The sequence below is a fragment of the Peromyscus leucopus genome, chromosome 5 (assembly GCF_004664715.2).
Source record: "Peromyscus leucopus breed LL Stock chromosome 5, UCI_PerLeu_2.1, whole genome shotgun sequence".
Classification (NCBI taxonomy): domain Eukaryota; kingdom Metazoa; phylum Chordata; class Mammalia; order Rodentia; family Cricetidae; genus Peromyscus; species Peromyscus leucopus.
In genome coordinates, this window is record NC_051067.1 from 41,448,771 (window position 1) to 41,476,215 (window position 27,445).

The 27,445-nt window shown below is 41.5% G+C and overlaps 1 protein-coding gene across 1 annotated transcript; it reads left to right on the forward strand.

The window, feature by feature from the left end:
* The first annotated feature begins 410 nt into the window (after positions 1–410).
* LOC114682058 (mammalian ependymin-related protein 1) lies at positions 411–27,351 on the forward strand. Its single transcript, XM_037205915.1, has 2 exons — positions 411–972; positions 26,772–27,351. Exons 1-2 carry the CDS (start codon positions 695–697, stop codon positions 27,088–27,090), a joined length of 597 nt encoding a protein of 198 aa, XP_037061810.1. The 5' UTR covers positions 411–694; the 3' UTR covers positions 27,091–27,351.
* Positions 27,352–27,445: the final 94 nt, after the last annotated feature.

The following is a 27,445-nucleotide window of genomic DNA, read 5'->3' on the forward strand; positions in this document are numbered from 1 at the left end:
AGATGTAACCCCCGAGATACACAAACCTCTAGACTTGAAGCTTTGCCATGTAGGGACAGAGAGAGGTCTTACTGAGTTGTGACTTCGAGGCAGCGTAAAGGCCTGAGACTGGGCATTGCCCAGTGACCACAACAGTAATTAGTGTCATTTCTTCAGGACCCATCATGACACTTTAAATTTGTTTGAAAACAAAACAAACAAAACAGAAAAAAACAAGGTCACGATTTTGCCAAGAAACAAGTTACAGCAGCCAGAGAAACTACTGCACCTTTGCTTTCCCCCTGGACCCCTTAAAATCACCCCACTGAGGGTTTGTGGGTTGAAAGCTGCACATTTTGGAGAAATGTGTCCCTTCTCAGCACATCCCCGCTTCTCCGCCCCAAACTCTTTAAATCGCGATGCCCTTCAGGATGCTAGTGGCATCACTGCCGCTGCGTTTCCTGTTGGCAGCAGAGAGCAGTGAAAATAAGCTTTAGTAAGCAGCCGCTTGGGCAGTAAGACCTCCTGGGCGATTCGCGCGGCTTTCCCAGGCCGGCGTCCCGAGCCTCTAAAAGGGAAAAGCGGGAGAGGCCAGCGCGTCGGAGCATCGCGTTCGGGAGCTCACCTTCGGCCCAGCGTGGAGAGAACGCGCGGCGCGCCCACGCCCGGCCTCGGCACCCTCTTGGGCTCGGCTGATCCCCGGCGGCGGATCGCAATGCACGCGCATGCTCCCCGCCGGGTGGTCAGGGGGCCTCGGGGCGCTTGGCTGCTGGGTGGCCTCTGGGTTTGGGCTGTGTGCGGCCTGTGCGGCCTGGGGACAGCGGGCCCACCGGGGACCCAGCAGCCCTGCCAGGCGCCCCAGCAGTGGGAGGGACGCCAGGTTCTGTACCAGCAGAGGAGCGGGCACAACAGCCGCGCCCTGCTGTCCTACGATGGGCTCAACCAGCGCGTGCGGGTGCTGGACGAGAGGAAGGCGCTGATCCCCTGCAAGAGGTAGGCGGCGCGGAAGGGCATGAAGGCGGCCAGGGGAACGCCAGGTCAAGGTGCTTGGCACCCCAGCTAGACCTCCAGCCGCTCCTGGCCCCTCCCCACCCCCTTCACCCCCAAGAACTTTACAGGGGCTCTTGGGGGCGGCGTGGTCTGCCCAGCAAGGCAGAGGGAGGCAAAGAAAAGACTCTCCAAGGGCAGGATGGAACAGCCAGACGCCCTGAGGCCAAGTTAGCCCCAAGTCGTCACTGCTGAGTCAGGCTCTTGGCACCTGGAACCCCCTGCAGCCTAGGGCGTGTTCTTTTCTAGAAGTCACCTACAAGGGAGACACAAAATATTCTCTAACAATTTTGTTTACAATAAAAAAATTAGTGTGTGTGTGTGTGTGTGTGTGTGTGTGTGTGGTGTGGACAACTTACCAAGTCAGGTCTCTACTACCTGTCTGTTCATGTGGCTCATAGGACAACACTGTAAAAGAAGTGGGGAAATGATTTTTAAAAGTCACACACAAACTTATTACCCCAGTATAATATTAACATCTTTGTTTAAACCTTGAAGATTTTTTTTTCTTTTGGAAAACTAGTTAAAACTCCCACTAGAGCACGTGTACTGCCACCTTAGAACTCCAGCTAGACACAAGTACTATCACCTGAATCCCCGTCTCTCGTCAGTTTTTTGAGTTGTTCCCTATTTTTAATAACCACACCACTTGCAAAATGGGAGGGCATGGTATCACACACATGCTCACATACACACATGTACACATGCACACAAACACATGGCAGTCAGTGTAGCTTTCCATCTTGTGATGACAGAGGACACACTTTTTCAGGGGTGTCGCCTTCTTTCTGGCCCCTTTAGGACCCGGTTTCTAATTTAGGATCACCACCTGTCTCCCTGCCCCTGGCCTCAGCCATCTCCCAGTGTACTTCATGTGGTCATGCTGGCATCTCTTCATGGCATTTGTGCCACAGGGAGGTATGATGAACGGTCGTGGTGCAAGGCTGCAGTGGGCAGTAACATTGGTGGTAGGTGGGAACCATTAGTGTGTAGCACAAAACAAAGGCTGGTAAAGCCATTTCACCTAGAAGCATTTGCCGCTGAAGTGCTGGGCTTCTTGGCTAAAGTATGGAAAAGGCAGAATCTTCCAGACCGTCTACTTAGAGTACAAGAACACGTTACCAAATGCAGAAAGGAGACCCACCTTACTCTTGGATTCTACTTTTGAAGACTCAACCAATTGTGGACAGAATATATGTGACATCCTATTATGTGTACTGAGCATATACATACTATTTTTATTATCATTGTTCTTTAAACAATTTAAGACTGACTTGTGTAACATTTATTTTATATTCATTATTATAAGCAACCAAGAATATCTGGAAGGGTATTTGTAAGCTGCATGGAATTTATTTTTTTTAATCCTTAGATCAAGGACCAGGAGCATCCATGGATTTTGCTATCCATGGAGACTCTGGATCCAATCCTCCTTGGATACATAGGGACAGCTTTACATCAATGCCCAGAAGGCCTGACATATCAGTGTCTTTATGGAAGATTCAGAGCATGTGCAGGGACTTTCAAGAACAATGAATGTTTTTCATTGGGTCTCAAGGGACATAATCATTTGAGTGTGTTATATCACGTACTAGTGCTGAAACTTGGCATGTTTCATATAATTTTGTTTAGACGTCCCAACATCACAGGGTAGATTTTATGATTTCCATTTCACATAGAGACACTAAGACCTAGGGAGCTTGACAGACTTTCCTTCTATCACACAATCGAGGCTTAAGAAAGCTGCATGGATTCTGACATCTATAATGTACTAGGTTCATATTCCTTCATCCACTCTTCATCCAGGAAACTTTTGTTCACGGCAGACACCATGTCCATTATCAATGGAGTGGGTCTTAATTTTAAAGGAGGTAATAGTCTGAGGGTAGAGTCTCATAAATTAATCATCCTTGTGTGGTAAGATGAAGGATTGATTAGCAGAGGTGTGATGAATACAGCTATGATGGCAGGTAACCAGGGCTTCCTGGAGAAGGTGATATCGCAGTTTAATGGTCCCCCAAAACCTAAGTGAATCCACCAGGGTGACACACAGAAACTATTTTGTCAGAGGACATATATATATTACACTCCGGGCTTAGAATGTTGTCTTCTGGGAGTTTACAAGCAGGGCCAAGTATATTTTGAGGCTAGCAGCCCAGTCACTCTGAGATGAAGGCATGGGGTGTGGTGAGAGGCCATGCTGAAGGAGTTTGAACAATGGAATGTCATCATTAGGTGGCATAAAGATCACTGGATGAGTGAATGAGATTTCATGCTGAGGAGGTTCACAGACACTAGAGCAACAGTGAGTGAGTGTAGAATCAAAAACTCAAGAGTTTCACAGCGGCTTCAGCTGTGGGAACACTGGACAGGTGGCTGCATTAGGGAAGTGTTAGAGAGGAGGTGATATCTCAGACATCAGAGGTACCACAGGGCATGAAGGGAAAGGGGGAGTCAAGCAGGTTGCCACCATTGGCACCTGGAACCAACTGTACTGGTGGCACGGAGCAGGGATTGCTCTCTCCACGCCGAGTGGGGGTGGGACGCTACTCTTTAAGTGCATTTAAGTGCAGTGGTTGTTTGGTGGTGAGTAGACATGATGAATGTGGGCTGGAATGACCAGAGTTCATTGCTGATGCTAAGCAGTGTGACCAGGAGAAGATGAGAGTTCATTCTTACTCAAGGAGTATTTTTTAACTATTTAAGAAATTTGACTATACAGTCAGATAGCCCTAGGCCTGTTCTAGTTTCCGAAGGTGAGATTTTGTAAACTACTGTAGCTTTATGGGACTCAGTTTATTCTGTTACAAAATGGGATACTTATAGCAACTAATTTATCAGAAGGCTGTGACTATTCTGTGAGGTAAAATATATAAAACCCATAGTACATTGTCTCATTTCATAGCACTGAGAAGGTGTGTAGTGAGTGATCACAGCTGGTTTGCTCGCCACCCACTGTCATCATCTTGGTGAATTTAATTCTCCATATGTTAGAGACCCACTGCCAGCCCCTCTGAACTTATACACTTGATTTAGCAGCACGCACAAGTATCCTCCCTCTGGGAACTGACTCACTACACAGACTCAAATGCTCAACTGTATTTCAATAACTTTTATAGCAGAGATAGACTAGATCATTCTCTCCTTGTATTCAGAACTATGTGAGGAGCCAAATTATGATCAGGAAATGATGAGCTAAGAGTTGGAGCAAATATATGAACAAAAGCCTGGTGATTGTTCTAGGCTCAGTTTTTATGTATAACAGGGAGTTTTTCACCACAAAAAGATGTTTCAACCCAGAGTAATATTTAACAGTTATCAGGTTGTGTGGGCTAGTTTTTTTGTCCACTTGAAACAAGCTGATATCATTTGGGAAGAAGGGAACTCAGCTGGGAAAACTCCCCCACCCGATTGACCTGTGAGGCACCATTTTCTTGACTGATGGTTGATGTGGGAGGCCCAGCTCCCTGGGGCAGCACCATGCCTGGGCAGGTGATCTTGGGTGGTGTAATAAGTTGGGTAATAAGAGGAGACCATGGGAGCAAACTGATAATCAATTTCTTTCATGTCTACTGCCTGAGTTCCTGTTTTCAGGTCCCTTGAGTTCCTACCCTGACTTTGATGATGGACTGTGATATGGAGACATAAGATCAAACAATCCTTTCCTCCCCAGGTTGCTTTTGGTCATGCTGTTTTATAACAGCAAGAGAAACCTTAACTAAATAGAAATTTACACCAGGAGGAGGGTATTGCTGGGTCAGACCTGACCATATGTTTTTTGTTTGTTGGGGTTTTTTTGGGGGGAGGGGAGGAGGATTGTGGTGGCATTTGAACTTTGGCATAGAAGTGCTATCAGATGCTCGGAGCTTAATGAGCTACTGTGGGAACTGAGAACATAATGTGGAGAGCAGTATAGACAATGGAGCGCCTGGCTTGTGCAGGTTTTAGAGGAAAGCTTGAGAGTCCCTTAAAGACTCTATGGCTGCTGAGTATTTTGAATTAATAACTGAAGTGAAACCTTTGCTTTGCTAATACAATTGATACTGGTCAGCTGAGGCTGAAGAATCAGCTGTGATGAAGAAGAGTCTGGCATCTTTGAGGTAAATTTTCTTGGGAAGTGTTTCCTCGAGTTCTGCACACAGAAGCAGTGGTCCGGAGGGGGCCAAGGTTTTAATCTCATGCTGGCCGCCTAACTTGGTAATGTATAAAGTCTCTCAGGTTTTACTGGTTGTGAAGGCATGAAGAGGTTATGGAGAGCAGTTCATTAAGGGTTGGCACTGTGAAAGGCCAGAAGAGGCCGCTGGTGAAGGATCAGTCCCAGTTATAGTAGAAGCTCTAGGATTAAAGGGATCAGTCCCAGTTATAGCAGAAGCTCTAGGATTAAAGCTCCAGGATCACGGAGAAAAACTGAGGCTTGCCACCATGCGGCAGGGTCAGAGTCTTTGAAGAGATCCTCTTGGTGAAGGTGCAGCCCACTTGCAGCAGTATTTTGGAGATGTAAGTACCATGGGCGTGGCTGCCAGCAACAGCAGCAGCTGTTGAGTGGAGGCAGCCTGAAGCTATGAGACAGGCTGTGTGTGCTGCCAATGGCCGAGGTGGAAATATGGAGCCCTTGGAGGAGCCCAGGAAATCACGGAAATCATGTTCACGCAGAACTTTTCATGCTGTTGGACTTTGGTTTTGCTTTAATCTGTTGTAACTGTGCCCTGGCTTCTACTTTCTGAAATAAGTCCCCTTCCCCCCTTTTTTAAAGGAGCCCACAGTCAAGAGAATTCGGAATTTTAGAGGCAAGGTATTTTAGAAAGGCTTGGAACTTTGAGTTGTTAAATTTTTTAAAGAGACCAACCTTAATTGCATAATTTTTTAAAGCCTATGGGACTTTTAAAAGTTGGAATGGAATATTTTATATTATGATGTTAAGCTTAACGGGACATCTTGGGTCAAGTGAGAAAGGTTGTAGTTGAATAGTGGTGTGTTGGTGTGTCAAGTTAACAAAGGTCAGTTGTCGTTTTCTCAACTTGACACAAGCTAAAGCCGTTTGAGAAGAGGGAACCCCAGTTAATAAAATGTGCTCCCCACCACCACCGAATTGGCCTCTTCGTAAGTCTGTGGGACAGTCTCTCGGTTTAATTATTGATAGAGGAGGACTCAGCCCACCCCTGGGCAGGCAGTCCTGGGTGGAACAAGAAAGCAGAATGAGCAAGCCATAGGGGAGCGAGCCACTAAGCGGCACTCATTCCATGGCCTCTGCTGCACTTCTTGCTTCCAGGTTCCTGCCCTGAGTTCCTGTCCTGACTTCCCTGGATGATGTACTACAAGCTGTAAGCTGAAATAAATCCTTTCCTCCTCATGTTGCATTTAGTCATGGTGTTTTATCTCAGCAGCTCGAATTCCAACTTAGATACAGAGGAGGTTGAAGGTGAAACAGTGCATTGATTTTCACAGTTATGATGCCTCCTTGGTTCTCACCGTTGTCCTTCCTGCTGGTCTGGACTCCTCCCACTCTGAACAAACACAAGTTGGCACCATTCAAGCCCGAGTCAGGAAATCTCTTTCCTTCATAACTTTATAACTAATTAGTGGGTTTCAGACATACACTGTACTTGTAAGCCACAGCCCAGTCATGCTGGCCTAGATTTCAGGTCCTCATGGTGTATCCCCATTCCTGTCTTTATACCATCATGCATGAGGGGTTCATGGTATGGCTTGTAGAAGGCAGTTGCATTCCATTTCTTCCCAAGTTTTTGGCTGAGTTCTCTCTTGCAGTCCTGTCTCTAAGAACTAAGTCAGGTGCAGAAAAGAATGCTTAGTGCATAAATACATTTTAGATTCATTAAATGTAGATTTGTTGGTACAAACTCAAAATGGTTTCAAATAGCAACATTATGGCCAAGCAACCAGATGTTATTTGAAGAAAATATGGATGGTTGTCTCTTTGTATTTGCTAGTAGGTTGAGACATAAATTTAGAATTGGATCCACTTCTTAAGAGCCTTCTTCTCCATCCAGATAGTTACGGAAAATCACAGTGATAGTTACCGGGGAATGACTAGGATTTTCCAGGATCTTTGTTCCCTGAGATGATGGAAAAGATTAAAATACTTTATGAGCTTCAGATAAGACAATCCTGAACCAAGAATGGGAAATATTAGTAATTGATACTATTTTGTTTTCTGGTTCCAACTTTTTCTTCTGATTAGTGGATTAAACTCATGGGGATTATAGTGGAAAGGCTGAAGGAAAAGCAGGCTATTTTTATAATTCAGTCAATATGGTGATCTTTAGGTAGGAGAAGCGAAGTAGATGTGAATGAATCCTGCAGGGCATCAATAACATACTGTTGCTTACAAATGGTGGCTTCAGTGTTGGGATTAATGAAGCTACCAATACATGGAGGGCAGAGAGGCATTGAATGAACATGCATAGATATAATATTTTAATAGATGGTTCAGGGATTGATCTAATATGTTCCATCAGAAATTTTTATTTATAAGTGATGAAAAGTATGTCAGTATGTCACAGATGGGGTAGCAAATGGATTCTCATGCAAGTTGTTATTGATTCATGGCTGTCTGTCTTAGTTGTTCTTGGAGAACAGAATAGCCTTTATCTCCTGTGTTGTAAAATGACACTAACTGGATGTATTAGAAGTTATGGGGGAATGATGTTAGACAGCCGTGACGTGTGAATCGTTTAATTTCAATATTGGCTAGTTTCTAAGTATTTTTGTTTAGGAGATGTAGGATTGCCAATATCATGAAAGCATATTGGTGCTTCTGTTACGTCAAGTTGACTGCTTCTACCATGTTGTGGAAAACTTGGCACAGATTCTAAAGATTTTCTCCATCCTGTCCTTTTGTGTGAATTTAAGCTTCTTTCTCTCCTCCTTCTTTTCACTTGAGCCTGTCCTCAGGAACAAAAGAAAAAGTGGCCATTCAGTCCTTTGGCACTGAGCTCAGAAGCCTCTTCTCTTCCCTGCGACTCCATCATCGTAAGAATTGAACAGGAGCCGGGCGGTGGTGGCGCATGCCTTTAATCCCAGCACTTGGGAGGCAGAGCCAGGAGGATCTCTGTGAGTTCGAGGCCAGCCTGGGCTACCAAGTGAGTCCCAGGAAAGGCGCAAAGCTACACAGAGAAACCCTGTCTCGAAAAACCAAAAAAAAAAAAAAAGAAAAAAAGAAAAAAAAAAAGAATTGAACAGGATTGCCTATAGGAAAGCTCCTTCAAGATCAATTCTTGTGTGTTTGAGAATGAAGATACTGATTCTTTCCCAAACACATTATCTCACTTTACTTTGAAATTATCTCCTACTTATATTTATTGTACAGAAAGGCTTTTCTTTTAATCCCTAAACTATTGGGGAGTTCATTGGCAACCAAATATGCTCATGATCTTGAGACACTCCACTGTGTGTTTCCTACAGGCAAAAATCTTCTCTGTATCTTCAATACAACCATCAGAAAGTCAACACTAGCTCAATTTAACCATCTGAAACCCAGGTAGCTCCAGGTTTTGTTGGTTAACTTTTGTGTACTATTTACAGCAAAATAGTACAGTTTAAGTTTCAGCACAGCATCAAGGGACTGAGTCTCCGATCTCTTTCTGTCTAGAATGAGCCCCCAAGGTCTTCCTTGAAGCTGGTATATTTAAAGATGACTGTCCTGGTGTTTTGTTCACTGTTCCTATGTTGCCTCATATTTACATTCAAGTTACTCGGCATGGGGTGTCTCAAAACTAACACTGTTTATACTGCAAATGTATGATCACTCTAATTGCATAATGTTACCTGTCGCATTGCTTCATCATGAAGTGACACCTTTTTGCTTTATAATTGATAAGTGACTTTATGGGAAGATACTTTTTCATCTTGTTCATTAAAATTCTTCATCAAGCTCTAAACTTACTATTTCTTTCAGTAAGACTCAAAGATCTCATTGTATTCCCTGTTTGTTTTGCTTTCCCAGTTTGCCAGAGGAACCTCTTCCAGTTGGCTTTGATATTCTTTAGAACATTTTTGATTCTTTGAGGCACAGTAAGATATTCCACAGTCATCTGTATTTTCCTTGGAATAAACTGTTCTCAAGTAGTCCTGGCTACTGATACTGGAGAAAAACACTTGGAAGTCCAAATCTGTAGTCTAGTTGTGCTTGTTGCTCTCAGGTAGCACAGTTACCAGGCTTGCTCAGTGGGAAAAAAAAAAAACCAAGGAGTCTTAACATACTCATACATACATACACATCCCATATATGCACACACATGCACAGGCACACTCTCATGCACTCATCTACAGATATGCGCATATTTAAATCGTTGTCTCTAAATTTACAGTCTTTATCCATGAAGGTATGTCAATGGGCCCTTTCCATTTCCAATTCAACACAGCACAGTGCATTCTCCTCTTGGCCCTGTCAAGTTTGTGGTTCCCTTCCCACATAGTGAATGAAGACCTCATCCTCAGATGCATTGAAGACTAATTGTGCAGCTAGGGTGTACCCTCTCCTCAATGAGGCTCAGTCCCCCACAGAAGCCTTGCAGAAATCTACTCTTGGACCTCCTCTTCAAAGGTACTAGTCTGTATTATCCAAGCAGAGGAAGAGGAAAGGCAAATTATATTTTCCCTGGATATTTGTTTTTTCTTAAATTTATCAACCTGCAATGATGATTGCAGGCCCACAGAGAGTATCTGTCTTAGGGAGGTAGACTGGCATGAACCCTGTTCAGCATGCATTGGATTTTTATTTTAAGAAGTCATGACTTGACTTTAAGGCTTGGGTATGACTTCTCCCTTGGCCTGTTCTCCTCCTCTTTATCTCCAATGGCTACAGATGGTGTTTTGTTTTATTGACTCAGGAAAATGGACTCCTTGTGGCTTCTTGAGTCTCATGGGATAAACCATGTTGATTTCCAATGTTGATGTTTTTTCCTCAAAAAAAAAAAAGATACTTTCTTGGAAGAACTGGAGTTTGCTTCAAGAGGGTCTAGAGACCTTGGAGTTCAAGGATGGAGAAATAGAAATATGCAGTGAGTAAAAGGAATAGTCAGGCAAAGGAGACTAAATCAGGACTAATTTATGAATGGAAGTCAGAGGTGGTCACTATACTGTTCTGAAAACATCTTTCCAACAACCTTGAGCTGTTCCTCCATAATTCTGGCCATAAAGAAGGTGGTCAAGGGCCACATGCCCAAAGATCTCAAAATATGCCATCAATTAGCAGTTTATTTTTCCTGAAAAAAATGTGATAGTCTTGTATTTCCTAATTCATTATAAGCTCCTCTTTCCTCCCTTCACAAATTTTTTTCCCCTTCACAAATTTTTATTTTACTCATCTTTAAGGAAAAATGGTCTCTTGAAGAATAATAGTTAAAACCTCATCTCCCCCTTCTCTTTAAAGCGGACCTCACACAAAGTCCAATCTCTGTCCTGCTAGGCTCTCTCAAACCCTTCCAATCAAACTGTTGTCACACAGCTCCATGGAGAATGCTCTGGGAAGGACCAGGCACTCCCAACTCCTTTCAACTCTTCTTTCATCAGCCCTGATTCTCCTACTTAGCACCCACCCACCTCTTAGATGTGTCTCTTCTACTTGGCTTTCAGCACATTGTGTTCCTAGTGTGACACTATGGCCAGGTTTTATGTGGGTGTTGAGATCCAAACCCAGGTTCTCGTGCTTGCAGGGTGAACGCTTTCCCAACCCAGCCATCTCCCGACTCTGCCTCCTCCTGTGCCTCATTTCGCCTCCTTAGCCTGCTTTGCTCTTCTTGCTGTCTGTACTGTCAGAGATGGAAGGCTGGACATTCCATCCCTTTACTTTTTGTCTAAACTTTCTTGGTGAAGTCATGTAAGCCATGATCTTAAATGTCACCTCTTCATGAGGGTTGCCCAGGTTTTTAGTTTCTGTCCAGAGATCTCCCCCAACATCTCTACTCAAGGATCTAGCTACCTAGTTGATGTCTTTCTTTGTAATCTATGTCATTCTGAACTCAACATCTCTAAAATAAATGTTTCCTCTGCATATAATCAAGCTAACCAAAAACAAATCTAAACCAAAGAGACACATATAAACTAAACTTCTCCCTCTATCTTAGGTACAACAGCTCTGGTTGGTCAGCATAAACCCATGCAGTCATCCTTTTCTTCTCTCTTGCCTACTTGCCAAAGGCACATGATATAAATTCAATTGATTATAATTTCAAAAGATACCCCAACTCCGACCACACCTTCTCTACTATCCTAGTCTCAACTATTCCTGTCTCTTACCTGTTTTTTGTAATATCATCCCGTTATATCCATACTTTTTCTCTGGCCTCCTTTGGTCTGTTTTCAAGCATGGTAACCTAAATGATTGTGTTCAGATAAATGATGTGCTGTGCAACACCATCTGCCGTAGATTCAATGCCCCTATTCACAGGTGTCTGTGTGGGATCTACTCCTTGGCCCTCCACATCTTATCTCTTTGCTTTCATTGCCAGCCCATGGCCTCAGTGTGTTAATCTGTTTGGAACTTGTATTGGTCATTCCCACTTACTTAGAAAGTCCTTTCACTTTAGAATGACTCCACTCTCAAATGTTTTACCTCCTTTCTCAGCATCCTCATATACCCACCTCAGTGCTTTACACAGTCAAGGTATTTGCCATTACCTAAAATACTGTTTATTATTTTTATTGGTCTCTCATCAGCCTTATCTGAACTGAAGGTCAGGGATTTCTGCATCATTCTGCTATCTCTCCAGAGTCTTAAATTAGAACTGGACTAAAATCACTTGAACCAGTCAGTAAGGAAATGAGTGACAGTGACTCTATGTGCTCATGATAGAAGGATATCTAAACTAGATGAACAGAAAGACAATAATGAAAATTGTCCAAAATTTCTAATGTAGCACATTTACTACTATGCCACCTGAATATCTGAGGAGTTTTTACAACACACACAGGATGCATCCTGTATTGCACAATATGTCACCATTGGCTGCTTTTCAGATGTAGTACATGTACATGCTCACTGAAGCATGACTACTCTGATTCTGTCATCTTGGAGGTTCTGGCTCCTCCTTGTTTCAGAATTCAGCCAGCCATACCCTCACCGAGGCCTTCTGTAATCACCCAGCACAGCCCTCCTCACTAGGCCCTCTCCATCACTTCACATGCATCTTTCCTCAGGCTACTGTTCTGCTCTGTAATTGACTTGTCAGTTAAGTGCCTGGCCTTTGTGATATCTGTCTTCTCTGAAGTGAGACGGTACATGTTTAGTCTGATATACTATGGGATCCCCTGTACTAAGAAGTTCTGGACAAAGAGTAAGTTTCAATAAATATGTGTCAAGTACAAATGTGATAATAAATATATACATGATATGCATTGTTTTATGACTTTTGTATTATTGCATTATACAAGTTCATGACAGAAAAAAATCTAGACAACAGTGAAAGCAAATAAAATGAGGTTCACTCATTCATAATACTTCAACAGAATTCACAACACTGACACATGTGCTTCCCAGTTCTTCTATTCCTGTATTCACATTTTAAAAGTGAAAATGTAGGGTAAGGTCTACTTCAGTTTAGAAAGTCTATATTACATATGTTTAATCCCCAGCTGTTACAAAAAAGTAAAATGAAAATATGCAATTTTTAAATTTAAAAAGTCGTTATTCATGTTTCCTATGCTACAAAATGATAATCAACCGCTAGCTAAAGACAGAACATAATTTACTTAGGTAATCCCTTATCATGGGACCACCACATTTCCTTACCTTCTGTTTTTAACTATTATAATTGACAGTAAAATTTTTAACTTTATATTTTCATGCAATGTATATTAAATATTTCAAATTTTATATTGGGAAGTTCCTATATATGAAAACAATAAGAATGGACTTGCACATTTTTAACGTTTTAAACAATTTATTAAATTGACTTTCAGGAAAGCTGTTACATATAGATATTCCCACCAGCTGCATATGATTGTCCGACTTCCCACAATATATCTATAAAGAGTCTAATTATGTGTACTGATTTGTGATACTATAAACAAGAAATAGATAGAATGGCACACCTAGGGTAATGTCACACTGTTGTGGTGTGAGGCTGTCGAGGGTGAGGAGGGTTATAACTCACCATTGACTCTGGAAGGCTTCTGGTTTAACAAGGACATTGATCATTTCAGTGAATAATTCAGTGATTGATCTTATAAAGAAAAGTATTCTAATCTGTGGACAAAACATGGCCAACTTGGTGATTCATATGACAGATTGCCTAACATGGCACCACCTTCACTATCCTGAAGTGAGTTTGGCTGGATAATGATCCATAACTATTCTTAATAATGTACCTGACCTTGCAAATACTTTTAGGGATGGTTGTGATCTGCATGAACTTCAAAGCTCCTGGACCATTCACTTCATATCTTAATGAGATGCCTCTTGAATCTCCTAGTATCTCAAGTTTTACTGCCTAGAGTGCCTAAGCAAGATGCTGATGAATTGTGGGACTCAGGAGGAGAATGGCAAATTTACCTTCTGAGGAAGAAGTTGGGCTTCACTAGCGCTATCAGAGTCCTGGTGGAAGTGTGGAGTCTATTGTGAGAAGATAGAAGTTCCATTTCAGAAGAAAGAACACAGTGGGCCAGGAATGATCTTACAGGCTCACATCCTTAGGAGCAAAGAATTCCGAAGGAAGCACCTACCCTTAGCCTTAACATCCATGGAGATGCCCTGTTGGGTGCTGGACTCTGCTATGCTGTATGTTTTGTGGTCATGGGAGCTCTTCTGTTTCAGATCTTTGCCCTCTATCTGTCCATTCTGTCACACACTCTGATTATGGATAGTGATGCTCTTCCCAGCTCCGAGTTGGGCCTGTGGACTCTTGAGGCCCCAGAGAATCCATCATTATGAGATTTTAACTCTCCTTAAGGAGTTTAAAAAGGAAGTTTGGGGTCTTGCTTTTCTAATATCACTATGGTTCCTGTTGACCAAGGGAGGTATTTATTTAAGTCCCATTTTGTGTGTTGGAAAGAATTCAAAGTGCTTTGATAGTTTGTCATCTTTCCTCTTTCACCATACTGAATACAGCTTTTGAAAGGTCAACTCCTTCATTGGGCATAACACAGAGGGTTTTTTTGTAGTGTATTTATGCTCTCAGGTCTAAGGAGCCTAGTCATGTTGTCTTCTGTCTGGAAGAGAGGCATGAAACATGTGACTTCCCTGTTGTTCATTGGAATGTCTTCCATGACAGTTTTCCCCTGGATCTGAACTCTGCCTTGATTTATGTTTCAGTCAGCTAAAGAATTTACTATTACTTTTCCCACAGAGAGTGCTGTGGTTGTTCATTTATGTCAGAGATTGTCAATGTCTGAGAGTATTTATTTGTTGCTGTTGTACACTGGTAGTTATAGGTACATAATATTCAAAGGGTAAAAGCCATCTTTTTGCTAAAATATTTTTTATGGCATATGCAGCTCTAGAAGCAGTCTTATACCAAATTAACTTTAGTTCAGTTTTGTGGTGTGTGTGTATGTGTATGCATGTGCATGAACACACATAGAGGCTAGGTAGAGGTCAACATTAGGATTCTTCCTTGATCTCTCACTTTCCTTCCTTCCTTCCTTCCTTCCTTCCTTCCTTCCTTCCTTCCTTCCTTCTCTCCCTCCATCCCTTTCCCTTTCTCCCTCCCACCCTTCCTTTTTTCCTTCCTTCCTTCCTTCCTTCCTTCCTTCCTTCCTTCTTTATTTTTGAGGCAGTGTCTATCTGCCATTATACCTGGATCTCTCCAATATACCTAGGTTGCCTACCTGGAAAGTTTTATGGATCCTCCTATGTTCTCCAGCATTGGGATTAAAAACAAACACTCTGTTGGGCTCAGCTTTTTTGGGGCAGGTGCTGGGAATTAAACCCTGGTCCTCATTCTTGCACAGCAAACATTTCACCAACTGAGCTATCTCTCCAGCCCTGAGTTTAGTTTAATGTTTTGCTCTGCCCACATTTGAAGGTATTTTCCCCCTTTATTCTTGAATTTGATTTCTAGGTTATATCTACCACTTTATTGTTGAATTTGATGTCTAGGTTGTATCTACTTCTTTCTTGAATTTCATGTCTAGGTTATAACTACCACTATAAAAATTTTAAATCTAATTTCTCTTTCAAATTAAAATTTTGCATTTTTCTGGATTGAACTTAAGGACTTGAGTATGAGAGATAATGAGCTATCCTCCCTGTCTCTCGATGTACTATTTCTAGAGGTTTAATCTTGTTTCCCTCCTGTTCTTTGAATAGTCTCTCTACTTATATTTTGATTCTCTTACATGCATTTTTAATTTTATTAATTTGTCTTTAATTTCATCCATTTATTCATTTTAAAATTTCTGTTACCTAAATAATACCCTCTAAATCTCCCTCTCCTCCTCTTCCTCCTCCTTCTCACCTTTTCCTTCCTCTTTCTCTTCTCTGGATTGGTTTACACTAACACCACTGCATTTTTATCTTGACTTTTTTTTTAAGTGTTTCATTAAATGTTCTCTTAAAGTTTGTGTGTGATTTTCTACTTCAGTCTGATGGGAAAAGACACTTATCTACTTAAAAGTGCAAGGCTGACTGCAAGCCTAGCCTCAAACTCCTTCCTACTCCACCCCATGCCATAACTATAGAAAACACCATGCCTCATGGCAGCGTAGACTTTCAGGACTAATGAGGCCATTCCTCTGAGTGTCTGTAACTAGCTTGAACTATTGCCTCAAGGAAAAAATACTTTGTCTCCCACCAGATGAAAGAATATTCATACATGTTGCCAGCATCCATCAAGCTAAAATTTTGGAAGAGAAAGCACTTCAATTTCTTGAGCATTTTTTTTTCTCTTTTGAACTAGCGTCCAAGTACTGAAGGTCTGTCACCTATGGATTCTTACATTACACACATAAATTATACTTTGATTTAACTTTACCTCAGACTGCATTCTTAAGTAATCTAATTTTCTTTTAGTTATATTTATATGTGATTGGCAGAGAGTCCACAGTGAATTTTGCAAATGTTTTTCTCTTTTGTATCTCGTAATTACTGTAGGGTGTAACTCACACTTCATGTATGCCAGAATGCAAGTGGCTGTAGCTCAGACTTTCCTCCTGAGAGTCAGAAGATTACTAATCTATTATATTGCATGTTAAACATATCCAAGGTTTGACCAACATCTTCCATAAAAGCCAAAGTCCTTTTGTAATCAAAATATAATATCAATGCACTCCCTTGTTGGTAATTTAGTGTGTCTGAGATGGTCACATACTTCTGAGTAGATGAGGAATCACTGCTTCCCTTGTGGAGGCTGGAATAGGGCATAGCATTAGAGGATGAGAATAAGTCTGATAGATGAGCAGACTTTGAGTCTAATCCTGATTCTGGTATTCACTACTAAGTTTTAATCTAAAACACACATTTAAAAATTTTGTTTGTTTATTTATTTATTTACTTATTCTTCTCTCATACAATACATCCTGACCACAGCCTACCCTTCTCCAAGTTCCCTTTGACATCCCCCCTCCCCAAGATCCATGGCTCCCCCATTTCCCTTCAGAAATGAACAGACCTCCCATTGACGTCAGCCAAACTTGGCATAACAAGATGCAATAAGACTAGGCACAGACCCTCATATTAAGGCTCAATGAGGCAACCCAGTAGGAGGAAAAAAAATTTCATAAGCAGGCAAAAGAGTCAGAGACACCCCCACTCCCATTGGAAGGAGTCCAACAAAAATCCCCAAGCTAAATCACAGCATGTATGCAGAGGACCGTGTAAGGAGTCTTTTTCTGTCCCACCAGCCAGCTCCCAAATAATGACATGGAGACTTATTATTAATTATGAAAGCTTAGCCTATAGCTTAGGCTTGTTCCTAACTAACTCTTGGTTAACTTAAATCAACCCATTTCTGAAAACCCTGTGGTTTTTTACCTTTCATTCTGTATGCCCAACTCCCTTCATGTCTTATTGGCATCTCCTCTGCACCTTGATTGACACCTCCTACTTCCTTTCTCTGTCTGGAAGTCTCACCTATACCTCTTGCCTATCTATTGACCTTTCAGCTCTTTATCAAACCAGTCACAGCAGTATATCTTCACACAGTGTACAAATATCCAACAACAGGACCTAGTTCAGACCCATGCAGGCTTCATGGTTGCCACTTTAGTCTCTATGAGCCCCTATGAGCCCTGCTTAGTTGATTATGTGGGACATGTTCTTCTGGTGTCCTCAAAACCTCTGGCTTCTACAATTCATCCTTTCCATCTTTGTAGGGCACCTTGTGTGCTGCCTAATGTTTGGCTGTGGGTCCAGAGAAGTTAGAAAGAGGAGAGATTTAGGTTGGATGCAAATATTTTTCTATTTTTTTTTATTTATTTATTTATTTATTTTTTTTGGTTTTTCGAGACAGGGTTTCTCTTGTGTAGCTTTGCGCCTTTTCCTGGAACCCACTTGGTAGCCCAGGCTGGCCTCGAACTCACAGAGATCCGCCTGGCTCTGCCTCCCGAGTGCTGGGATTAAAGGCGTGCGCCACCACCGCCCGGCGGATGCAAATATTTTTCATGGGAAGGGGAAATAGAATAGATTTTGTGGATAGACTGGGTACAGAGGGCATGAGAACAGGAGATAGCAGGTCGGGGATGGAGGGATGGAGGGAAATAGTACAGGGAGAAACAAATGAAATGGGTGGGCATTTAGGGAGCAGTATGGAAATCTAGTGCAGTGGAAACATCTTGGAACCTATGAGGTTGACCCTGGTGAGGACTTCTAGTAACAGAGAATAAAGAGCCTGAACCAAACCTTCTTCTGTAACCAGGCTAGACTTCCAGTAATGGGACTAGAACACCAACCCAGCAACAAAATCTATGACCCACAACCTACCCTGTCTGCGAGATGTGCTGCTGGCTCAGAGCTTGTGGAAGTACTCAACTGGTCTCACCTTGGCCTATACCACAAGAAGTAGATCATGCCTAATACTGTCTAGATGGCCAGGATCTGGAAGCTGGATGGCTCAGAGGCCTAGGGAAGAACCAAACACAACTGACAAAATAAAAAGTCAGTGAAATCATTCCTAATGATATTCTGCCATACTCATAAGATCAGGGTCTAGTCCAATCATTATCAGAGAGGCTTCCTCCAGCAGCTGATGGGAGCAGCTACAGAAAGACACATATTTTCATATGTTTTTGAAGATAAAAATGCTAGTGACAGTCAGTCAGCTGAATTTGCCAATCTGTAGGCTCCACTTCAGGCCTTTCATCTTTCTCCTGAGTACCCCAAATGAAGCCAGAAAATAATTTCCTTTTTATATATTCAAGCAGTAGCTAGTTAGGTTAACTCACTCTCAGGCTAGACTTCAATATTTTAGATACTAAGATTACCCAAGTGCTTGGGCCTTGCTTACTCTGCAAGGGAATATTCTCATGTGACTTTCATAAGGGTCCATATACAGTATTTGTGATGCAGGGATTTAACTACCCCAATAGTGATGATAAGCAGGTGTCAGAAAAGCTGACACCAGGAGAGATTTGCAGTTCAGAACCCTTGAGATATACTTATGATACATGTTCCTAAGTTTCATGCAAAAACTTCTTCAAAACCCTAAGCTTTCCTGTCTATTGCTATGCCCTTTCCAGAATGTTGTCTCAGAGTTGCCAGCTGGCACATTGATTTACAAGCACCAGCTCTCCTGAGAGAAATAGCCAGTATTCCTTTCTCTGTACACTTTCCCTAAGGGCTGCAAGGCCAGAATCCAAAAGGCATCTAAGAATAAGTTATATGATTCCCTCAGCTTCCAGTTTGAGAGGAAGATGAGGGGAAGGAGAAGAAATGCCTATTGTAGTTCTTATGAAGGTATTTGCCGAAGCAGTCAGGAATGGTTTTTCCATCTCTCCATTTCACCTACACCAATTAACCCCCCCCTTTTGCCACATTGTAAGTTATTTTACCTGTACAGGTTAGATAATGATTTCTTCATTGGATATTAGCTGGTGATAGTATACACAAATCTGACAATATTTTCCCATCAGAGCAATGATGGCTCACATTTATACAACCATTTAATACCCATTGTTTCCAATATCTTCATAAAAGCACCCTGAAATTCAAATTTTTGGAACACTCAGATATTAGAAATGAGGAGACTAAAACAGACTAGCCAGGGCTAGCAAATGGTGTGTCTTTGTTCAAAAGCTTTACACCAAAATAAAACATTAGCAAGTTTTCTCCCTCCTCATAATAGGGTAACCTTCTAACACACACTTGGGTGCAGAGACATGTGTAAGCCTCCACATCCAGGTCAAAACTCTAATACCTATTTGGGGGAAGCAATAATATCCCATAAAAAGAGATATTTCTATGATCCAGCAATCCCTCTACATTTCCATTAGAGGTATTTAATACAAGAAGATAAAACAAACTAATAGCCCCCAAAGTGTAGTTAACATCATTGATATAAACAGAACTATGGGAATCATTCAAATAACAGTGAATTGAGAACCAGCTCATGTCATATATATATATATATATGATAAATGGGAATCTGTTAAAAGCATTGTGATTTCCATTATGAGTATTGTATCACTGTTGATAAAAAATTCCTAACTAGCAAATAGAGTCCAATAATACATAAAAAAATAAAGCATAATCAAGAGACATTTATCAGAGGGATGCAAAAATAGTTTCTTTTTTGGAAATTTCAACACATTTAATACAAGATGCACATAAGAATATTCTTAGACTGATGGAAAGGAAACATGATTGATAGGAAGTATTTTGTAGGAAATAATGGCACTTTCTTACTATGATAAATAAAACTCATGCATTTTAGTATTGGGGCTGTAGTCTTTCTCCCACTCAGCTAAGGACAAGGAAGGACACCCATCACTTCTACTCTATTTAATGATGTTGGTTTTATAGCCAGTATAACCAGAGAAAAATGCTTAGAGGATGAAAGTTAGGAAAGAAAAATGAAGAGACATACTTTTCAGGAAAATGGATGCAGTCAGCTTTGAAAATAAAAATCAAAACTGAATTTAAGCAATAAGAGAATTCAGTAATATGGCTGAATATAAACTCAACAATAAAAACTTGTAATCTTAGTAGGGCAGTGGTTGCATATGTTTTTAATCTCTCACACTCAGGAGGCAAAGGCAGGTGAATCTCTGTGAGTTCGAGGCCAGTCTGGTCTACAAAACAAGTTTTAGGACAGCCAGAGCTGTTACACAGAGAAACCCTGTATGGAAAAAACCAACAAGCCTGTAATCTTCATATCTTCATATATATATATATATATATATATATATATATATATATATATATATATATATAGTCTGCTATAAACTAACAGGCAAGGCAAGGAAGGGAAGGTTCCATTTATTCTAGAAAGAGAAGATAAAAAGGAATTAAAAGAAATGTGAGAAAGTGAGAAACTTGTTAGGAAAAAAATTTTTTAGTATTACTAAATCATAAAAATCAAAAGTGGGAATGCATATTTGGAAGGGATAGAGTGACTTTACGCGGTAAGGATATTATTCTTTTAACAACAAGCTATACATTTAACTCAAGCAAGATAAACATGCCAGAAGCTTAGGGTTAGTTGATATTAGTTAAACAGTTAATTCTCAACTTCATTTGGAAAAGCGTTAGAGCCCGAATATCCAGTAAAACTCTGACAAAGAAGAAAACAGTAGCCGATACCTACTGTGAGTTTTTCTAAATAAACCACTGTGGTTCTGGTGAACAGACATGCAATCCAGCGGGAGAGAAGAGTCCTGAATGGATCCAGGTACAGTTGGAGACTGAGTACATGCTGGTCAATCTCACATCACCAAAGAAAGATGGGTTGTTCAACAGTGCTTTTGGAGCAACTGCAATATAATAAAATTAGTTCTTAGCTATTATACCGTGCATAAAAATAAACTGCAATTTGGTCTGAAGTGAAAACAGCCCGGAGTCATCCCTTTTATAAACATGAGGTCAGGGATAGTTTTTTAGGGGTGAAAAAATTCAGAAGCAATAAAAGAAATTTTACTTGAATTGCAAAAATTCTTTTCATTGTAAAACTATAGCCAAGAATATCTGTAACTTAGACATAAAAGGCAAATAAATAAACAGACAAACGGAAAACTGGAGATTAAAATGTCCCCAAACTTGATATTAGATAGTTGTTTTTCACAAGAAAATAAAGCGAGATGTTGCTTTGGCAGGTGAAAGTCTGTTCAACTGCTCTGCATGAATAAAAACCAACCCACTCATCAGAAGGGCAGAGTCTGGGAAGGTGAGGAGCCTGCCTTCTGTAGTGTGATGCTTGATCTGGGTATGAGCTCCTAGAATATGCACTGTGTAAGTTTTCTCAAGCATTACACTTTAGGTTTCTGTCATCTTTTGTAAGGACATTGTACTTTTTTTTTTAAGGTCTAAAACATAGCTTTGGGATTCTGATTCCCTAACCGACTTATCAGATAGGCACAAATACAAGTCTGGCAGCATCCTCTGCTGGCAAGACTGTAAAGAAAGCAGACACTCATGTGTTGTTGCTGAAAGTACAGAACAGCACAGTCTACAGGAGAGAAATCTGTTTAAAACAACCACAGATGGTCTTACCTGCTGACCCGGGTGTTCTCTTTCAGATGGCATTGCATCCCCTAAACAGCAGAGAACAAAGTTATTTGTTGTGGTGCTTTTGTCCATGTAAGAATGGGAATGAACCAGAAAAATAAGATGGAAGCTGATGGAAAGTGTTATCAGTAAGGGGTGAGGAGAAGGGGAGAGACTGGAGTAGGAGAGAGATTTCCCCAGCATGCTTCTCTAGAGCATTTTGAGTTTCAAAACATGACATTTTATCAAGTTTAAATAATAAAATTAAACCAATGGAGATGATTATTGGTTTAACATTAAGGCGACTCCATGTAGTTAAAAGGAAGGTTTATTTTGTGGGTTAACTTACAAGTGAAGGGATAGGTAACAGGGTCTGGGAAAGGTGAAGCGCAGTCCAGCGGTGCTCTCTGGAGAACTCTGCTTGGTTTCCCTCCAGAGTCCAGGATCCAGGAACCAAGAGAGCCTGCCCATCCGAGTCTCGGGTCTTCAGGGGTCCTCTCTTGGCTCTGCCTTGTAGGTGTGACAGTTACTGAGCCTCAGTGGGGGTGGCACTTCCAGGTCAAAGCTGGACCGGCAACCCACTACAGAAGAGTGTAGAGTTCCTAAATTTAGGACAAAGGAAACTAATGATTATTAATCTGGAAGCATAACCACACAGGAAGTCAGCTTATTCCATGTGCACATTTTAGAACAGTTTTGATTTCAAGCCCCCCCAAAAACTCCAGTCTAAGGATAAAATTCCTGTGATGAAATTTCAACTTTATCCCACATTTTCATTTTTATTATAGTTTTGTTAATAATTTTCAAAACATGATTTTTTAATTTAAAGATAGATAAATGTAAAAGTAATAATGAAAATCTACAATTTTAAATTTCAACTAGAATGAGCAATACATATTTATGATTTTATAAATGTAAGAAGCCCTAACACCTGAAAGGCCACCCCAGCAATGGCATCTATTGCCCCACACTGATTTCTGGATTGCTTCACATCAAGTCTGACCAGGAGAGCCCACAGTGAGCCTGGGATCCCTGCTACCTCAGAAAGTCATCAAAGGTCGATGGGGTCAGTGTGAACAGGCACTGGCTGGAAGGAATTCTTATCTTATCGACTAAGCAGGAGACAGTCCATATACACTTAGTATACGGGGCCTTGAGAGCAGTGCTGTCCTGCACAGATCAGACAGCACAGGCAGGTGTCATTTATTCTGCCGTTAGTCTTATTATACCAGCCCCTAATAAAAGAGCTGATTTGGGAGACGATTTTATCTAAAATTGCTGGTGAAGGCTACCCAGATATTACAGCAGATAAAGGTATTTGCCACCAGGCCTCATCACTTGCTTTTTTACACTTGAACCTAAAAAGGTGAAGGAGAGAATCAATTCCAGCAAGTTGTCCTCTGAGTTCTGTAGGAATATGGACTTCTACTTACAAATTAACTCTCTCTCTCTCTCTCTCTCTCTCTCTCTCTCTCTCTCTCTCTCTCTCTCTCTTTCACACACACACACACACACACACATACACACACACACACACAAGCTGCATGTGAGCGATAAATAAGACAAATACATCTATAAATTTTATAGCACCCAATGGGCAATTAAGTCTAAAACCATCACTGGATAAGGATATTCCTAGCATCTCAAAAGTATCATCCAACATTGATGGCTAATTGATCATGCAGACATCTGTGTTATCATGTATCTTGGTGATCAAAGTTAACAAAGTAACAATGAGCAACTGGATCACTTCTTTTCTGACATGATAACACTGGATGTATACACCTCACCACTGATGTGTTCTTTCCAAACGTCTTGAATCAAAGTCTCATCAAGCCTTAGATACAATATCATTTGTGGGGTGACAGAAACTAGAGGCACAAGTTCAATAACACCCCAGGAAGTTTTTCAAGAAATTCAGAAAAGAAATGCAATAAAGGGACTGTATACTCCAAGGGTGTTCAGTGTGGATGTCCCATGAAGAACCATTTGTCACGAGTCTATAGAAATAGTCATTGTTCTATGCTGTGGGATGGTCTGTATGTCAAATTGCCCTGATTGGTCAATAAATAAAACACCGATTGGCCAGTGACCAGGCAGGAAGTAGGTGGGACAAGGAGAGAGGAGAATTCTGGGAAGTGGAAGGCTGAGGAGGAGAGACACTGCCAGCTGCCGCCATGACCAGCAGCATGTGAAGACGCCGGTAAGCCACCAGACACGTGGCAAGGTATAGATTTATGGAAATGGATTAATTTAAGCTATAAGAACAGTTAGCAAGAAGCCTGCCACGGCCATACAGTTTGTAAGCAATAGAAGTCTCTGTGTTTACTTGGTTGGGTCTAGCGGCTGTGGGACTGGCAGGTGACAGAGATTTGTCCTGACTGTGGGCAAAGCAGGAAAACTCTAGCTACAGTTCTAAACTATGAATTGCTGTGCTACATGCTCCTACCATAATGTCCTGCTTCAGCTCAGCTACCAGAGCAGCAGGGCCTCTAGCCCCACTGAAATATCTGGAGCTGTGAGCCAGAGTGACCTTTCTTTCTCACAAGGTGTTGACTCAGACCTTCGCCATACGACCTAAAGCTGACTAAATATAGTTCCTGTTTTGTACTCTACATGGAACCTCCGTTTTCCTCGACTTTGTTAGAAATGGGCACTGGTCATGGACAGCACAAATCACAAGTCAAAAACGAAGCTTTGTAAGAATAAAGGAAGGTGATCATAACCCTCCAGGGGAGTTTCAGAATCCCTCAGAAAACAAGGCACCTCTTGGGACCCCAGGCTGCCTGCTCCATCATTCTTCTTGCTGCGTTATTCTTCAGTCTTTCTTGTCTCACATGGTGGAAGTCACCTCCACAGCTTAGGAGTTCACGTGACAGATCAGTTACACAGAGACGCTGACCAGTAGGCATCCGGTCCCCATTCTACACTTCCAGAGCAGTCTGGATATGGCATACTAGGTACATGTTCTCATGTTGGCCAGTAAGCCCTGGTGAGGGTGGCATGGTCTCTATGGGAAATATGGATATAACAGTGGATTTGGGGGTTGTTGGCAGAGGTCTTAAGAAGGCATCCCCATACACATGGATATAAGACCATCAGGAGACAGCTACCGCTGTTTGAACACTACAGACATGGGAAAAGCATGGAATGATGCTAACATCTGGGAGAAGCTGTATATCTCTGAGGGTGCACAGCAGAATGTTTCTTGGGTGGCCAACTTGTCATTAAAAGCACCATAGATTGGGATTTGCTTATAGGCAGAGGTTCTTATATTTAGTCATGGACTGTACTCTCAAATTTGTTGTTGGCATTTCTAAATTTAGTCAATGAATGTTTAGGCTCTACTGTGTTGGAGGCTTAACTGATTGTGAAATAATACTGGCGTTCCAACCCCACACTTCAAAAAGCTAAGCATTCTGTGTGGACCCTACATGCATATCATAAGAGATTAGCTCCATTTAAAACAATGTTTATGTGTATGGTGTGTGGTAAATGTGTGGTGTATGTATTTGTTAGTGTAAGTATGTGTATGTGTGCATGTGTGCATGTGTGCATGTGGGTGGGTATGTTCATACATGTAGAGGCCAGAGGTAGACTCTGGGTGCCTTTCTTTAGCCATTTTCACATAGTTCTGAGACCAGGTCTGTCACTGAACTTGAAACTTACTGACTTGGCTGGCCAGTGAGCTTCAGAGAGCTACCTCTCTTGTCTGCATCACCGAGTGCTGGAGTTTCAGGAATCCATTATCATGCCCATTTTTATTTGTATGCTGGGGATCCAAACCCCAGTCCTCATGCTCATATAACAAACACTTTGACCACGGAACCATCTCTCTAGCTCACCATTATCTCCCTTTATAAACAGTATCTTATAAATGCGTATTTTCTTTTCACATTGACTCCTACCTTTAAATGCATGTAATCTTTTCATTCATTGTTTGTTTTACCATTGTAAGCTGGCTCATAGCTTTTCTGGATGCATGTGGCCCTGAATCAGCAGGATATATGTAAATATATAAAATGAAGTCATGATGATATTTCTAAACCAGTCCATAAAAACTCAAAGTGTAATACTAATAATAGTGACACTGTTTTGACAAAATAGATATCATTATTGATAGTGCTTTATTGTGTAGAAAAGAATTTTATCTAAAGACTTTGAATAGAGAACGTGTGTCCTCCATGAGCATGTTTTGCAGAGCCTCAGGCTCATTCAGCAGACATCATTGGTTGACTGTCCGTTTTCCTTGTGGTGCTGGTATTTAACCCATGCCAGGTGGGTGTGCTGCCACTTAGTTCTACTCCCAGCCCATAGCTGGCAGTCTCTTTTCACTTTTGAAAAGCATTCTCTAAGGTTGTGGCTTCACTTCCCATTCTGCTCAAGCAGCACCAGTGGCCTGAGTTTTGAACTGACCGTGGTCCAGAGGCTTTATGAAGCACCAAGCTTGCTTAGCTTTAAGAGGTTCAATACAGTGTCCCGAGAGACTTCTGGCTCAGACATAGATGTTAGACTCAGGATACCTTCCTTTCACCATGCACCTCCAGCGCATGACATCAGTAGAGGAGATTGTAAATCCATGTTGGCAAGCTTGCTTTATGAGTCGTTTACTCTGGAGGTTCCTCGCCTTTTGTCCTTGCTGCCCCAGGTTCCTCAGGCTACACATAGAGTGCCTTCTGTCAACAGAGCAAGTCACTCAAGAAGGTTATCCAGGTGGTGGGGTGCAGGTACTCTGTCTCCATGCCTGCAGTGAGTTCTGTCTTTAGGGGTATTTCTGTAATTCCTCGATCTAATGCTACAGGATCCCAGCCAAAGGGAAGTCTTCCTTTGTCCCTCTGAACAAATACCTTAGGCCAGCTGTGAAACCCACGTGTCCTCCTCATGTCAGTAGCCTAAGCCTGGGGTCTAGCATTTAGTTGTTCAGTGATAAGAATTCACCTCACGAACAGTCAAGTTTAATTCTAAATTTTATTTTTTCCATGCTTGGGTTATTTGGTGTGAATAAAGTCTATTGTAAAGAACAAATGATTTGCAACCATTTTAAAGTAATTTATGTGATAACTTATATCAAAGTCATTTGGGCTCTATGCTGATGAAAGACATGATTTTAATATAAAAGCTCTTAACTATTTTCTTTTAATCCACATTTCAGATTATTTGAATACATTTTGCTCTATAAGGATGGAGTGATGTTTCAGATTGAACAAGCCACCAAACAGTGTGCAAAGATCTCCTTGACAGAACCCTGGGACCCTCTCGACATTCCCCAGAATTCTACCTTTGAAGATCAGTACTCCATTGGGGGGCCTCAGGAGCAGATCACTGTCCAGGAGTGGTCCGACAGGAAGACAGCCAGATCCTGTAAGGATGGAAAGGATTCATGCATTGCATCTCAGGGTGTATGCTGGGGAACATTGTCTTTAAGCCCCTTAAGGAAGAGAGTTGTTAGGGAAACTTACATGCTTAGATGAGTCTTAAAGCCCATGTAAGTCCCCTTGTGTATTTTGCAGCTACGTGTAACTGCTTCCTTAGTGGGTCTGGAAACACCTCCATCTCCTAGTGTCACTTGCATGTCTCTGTTACTTTGGATCTTATGGACTCACCCTTTACTGTAGACTGTTTATGATCTCCATGAGGACTGTGACCTGAAAGGAATTCTTTCCAAAAATCCTCATGAATTAGGTGCCAACATTTCCTTCTACCATTACTTTCTAACATGGCAGTGTCCAGATCTGCTGTTATTCTAAACGCAAACAGGCCTGCTTTGATATAAAACTATTCCTTTTAATTCTGAGCTTGTTTTGCAACATAAAGAGTAGACATTAA

Bases quoted from the DNA above. Each gene is read 5' to 3' on its own strand.
- LOC114682058 (XM_037205915.1), top strand. From the start codon at position 695: ATGCACGCGCATGCTCCCCGCCGGGTGGTCAGGGGGCCTCGGGGCGCT. The intron at 973-26,771 runs GTAGGCGGCGCG...TCCACATTTCAG, and splicing joins GCGCTGATCCCCTGCAAGAG to ATTATTTGAATACATTTTGC.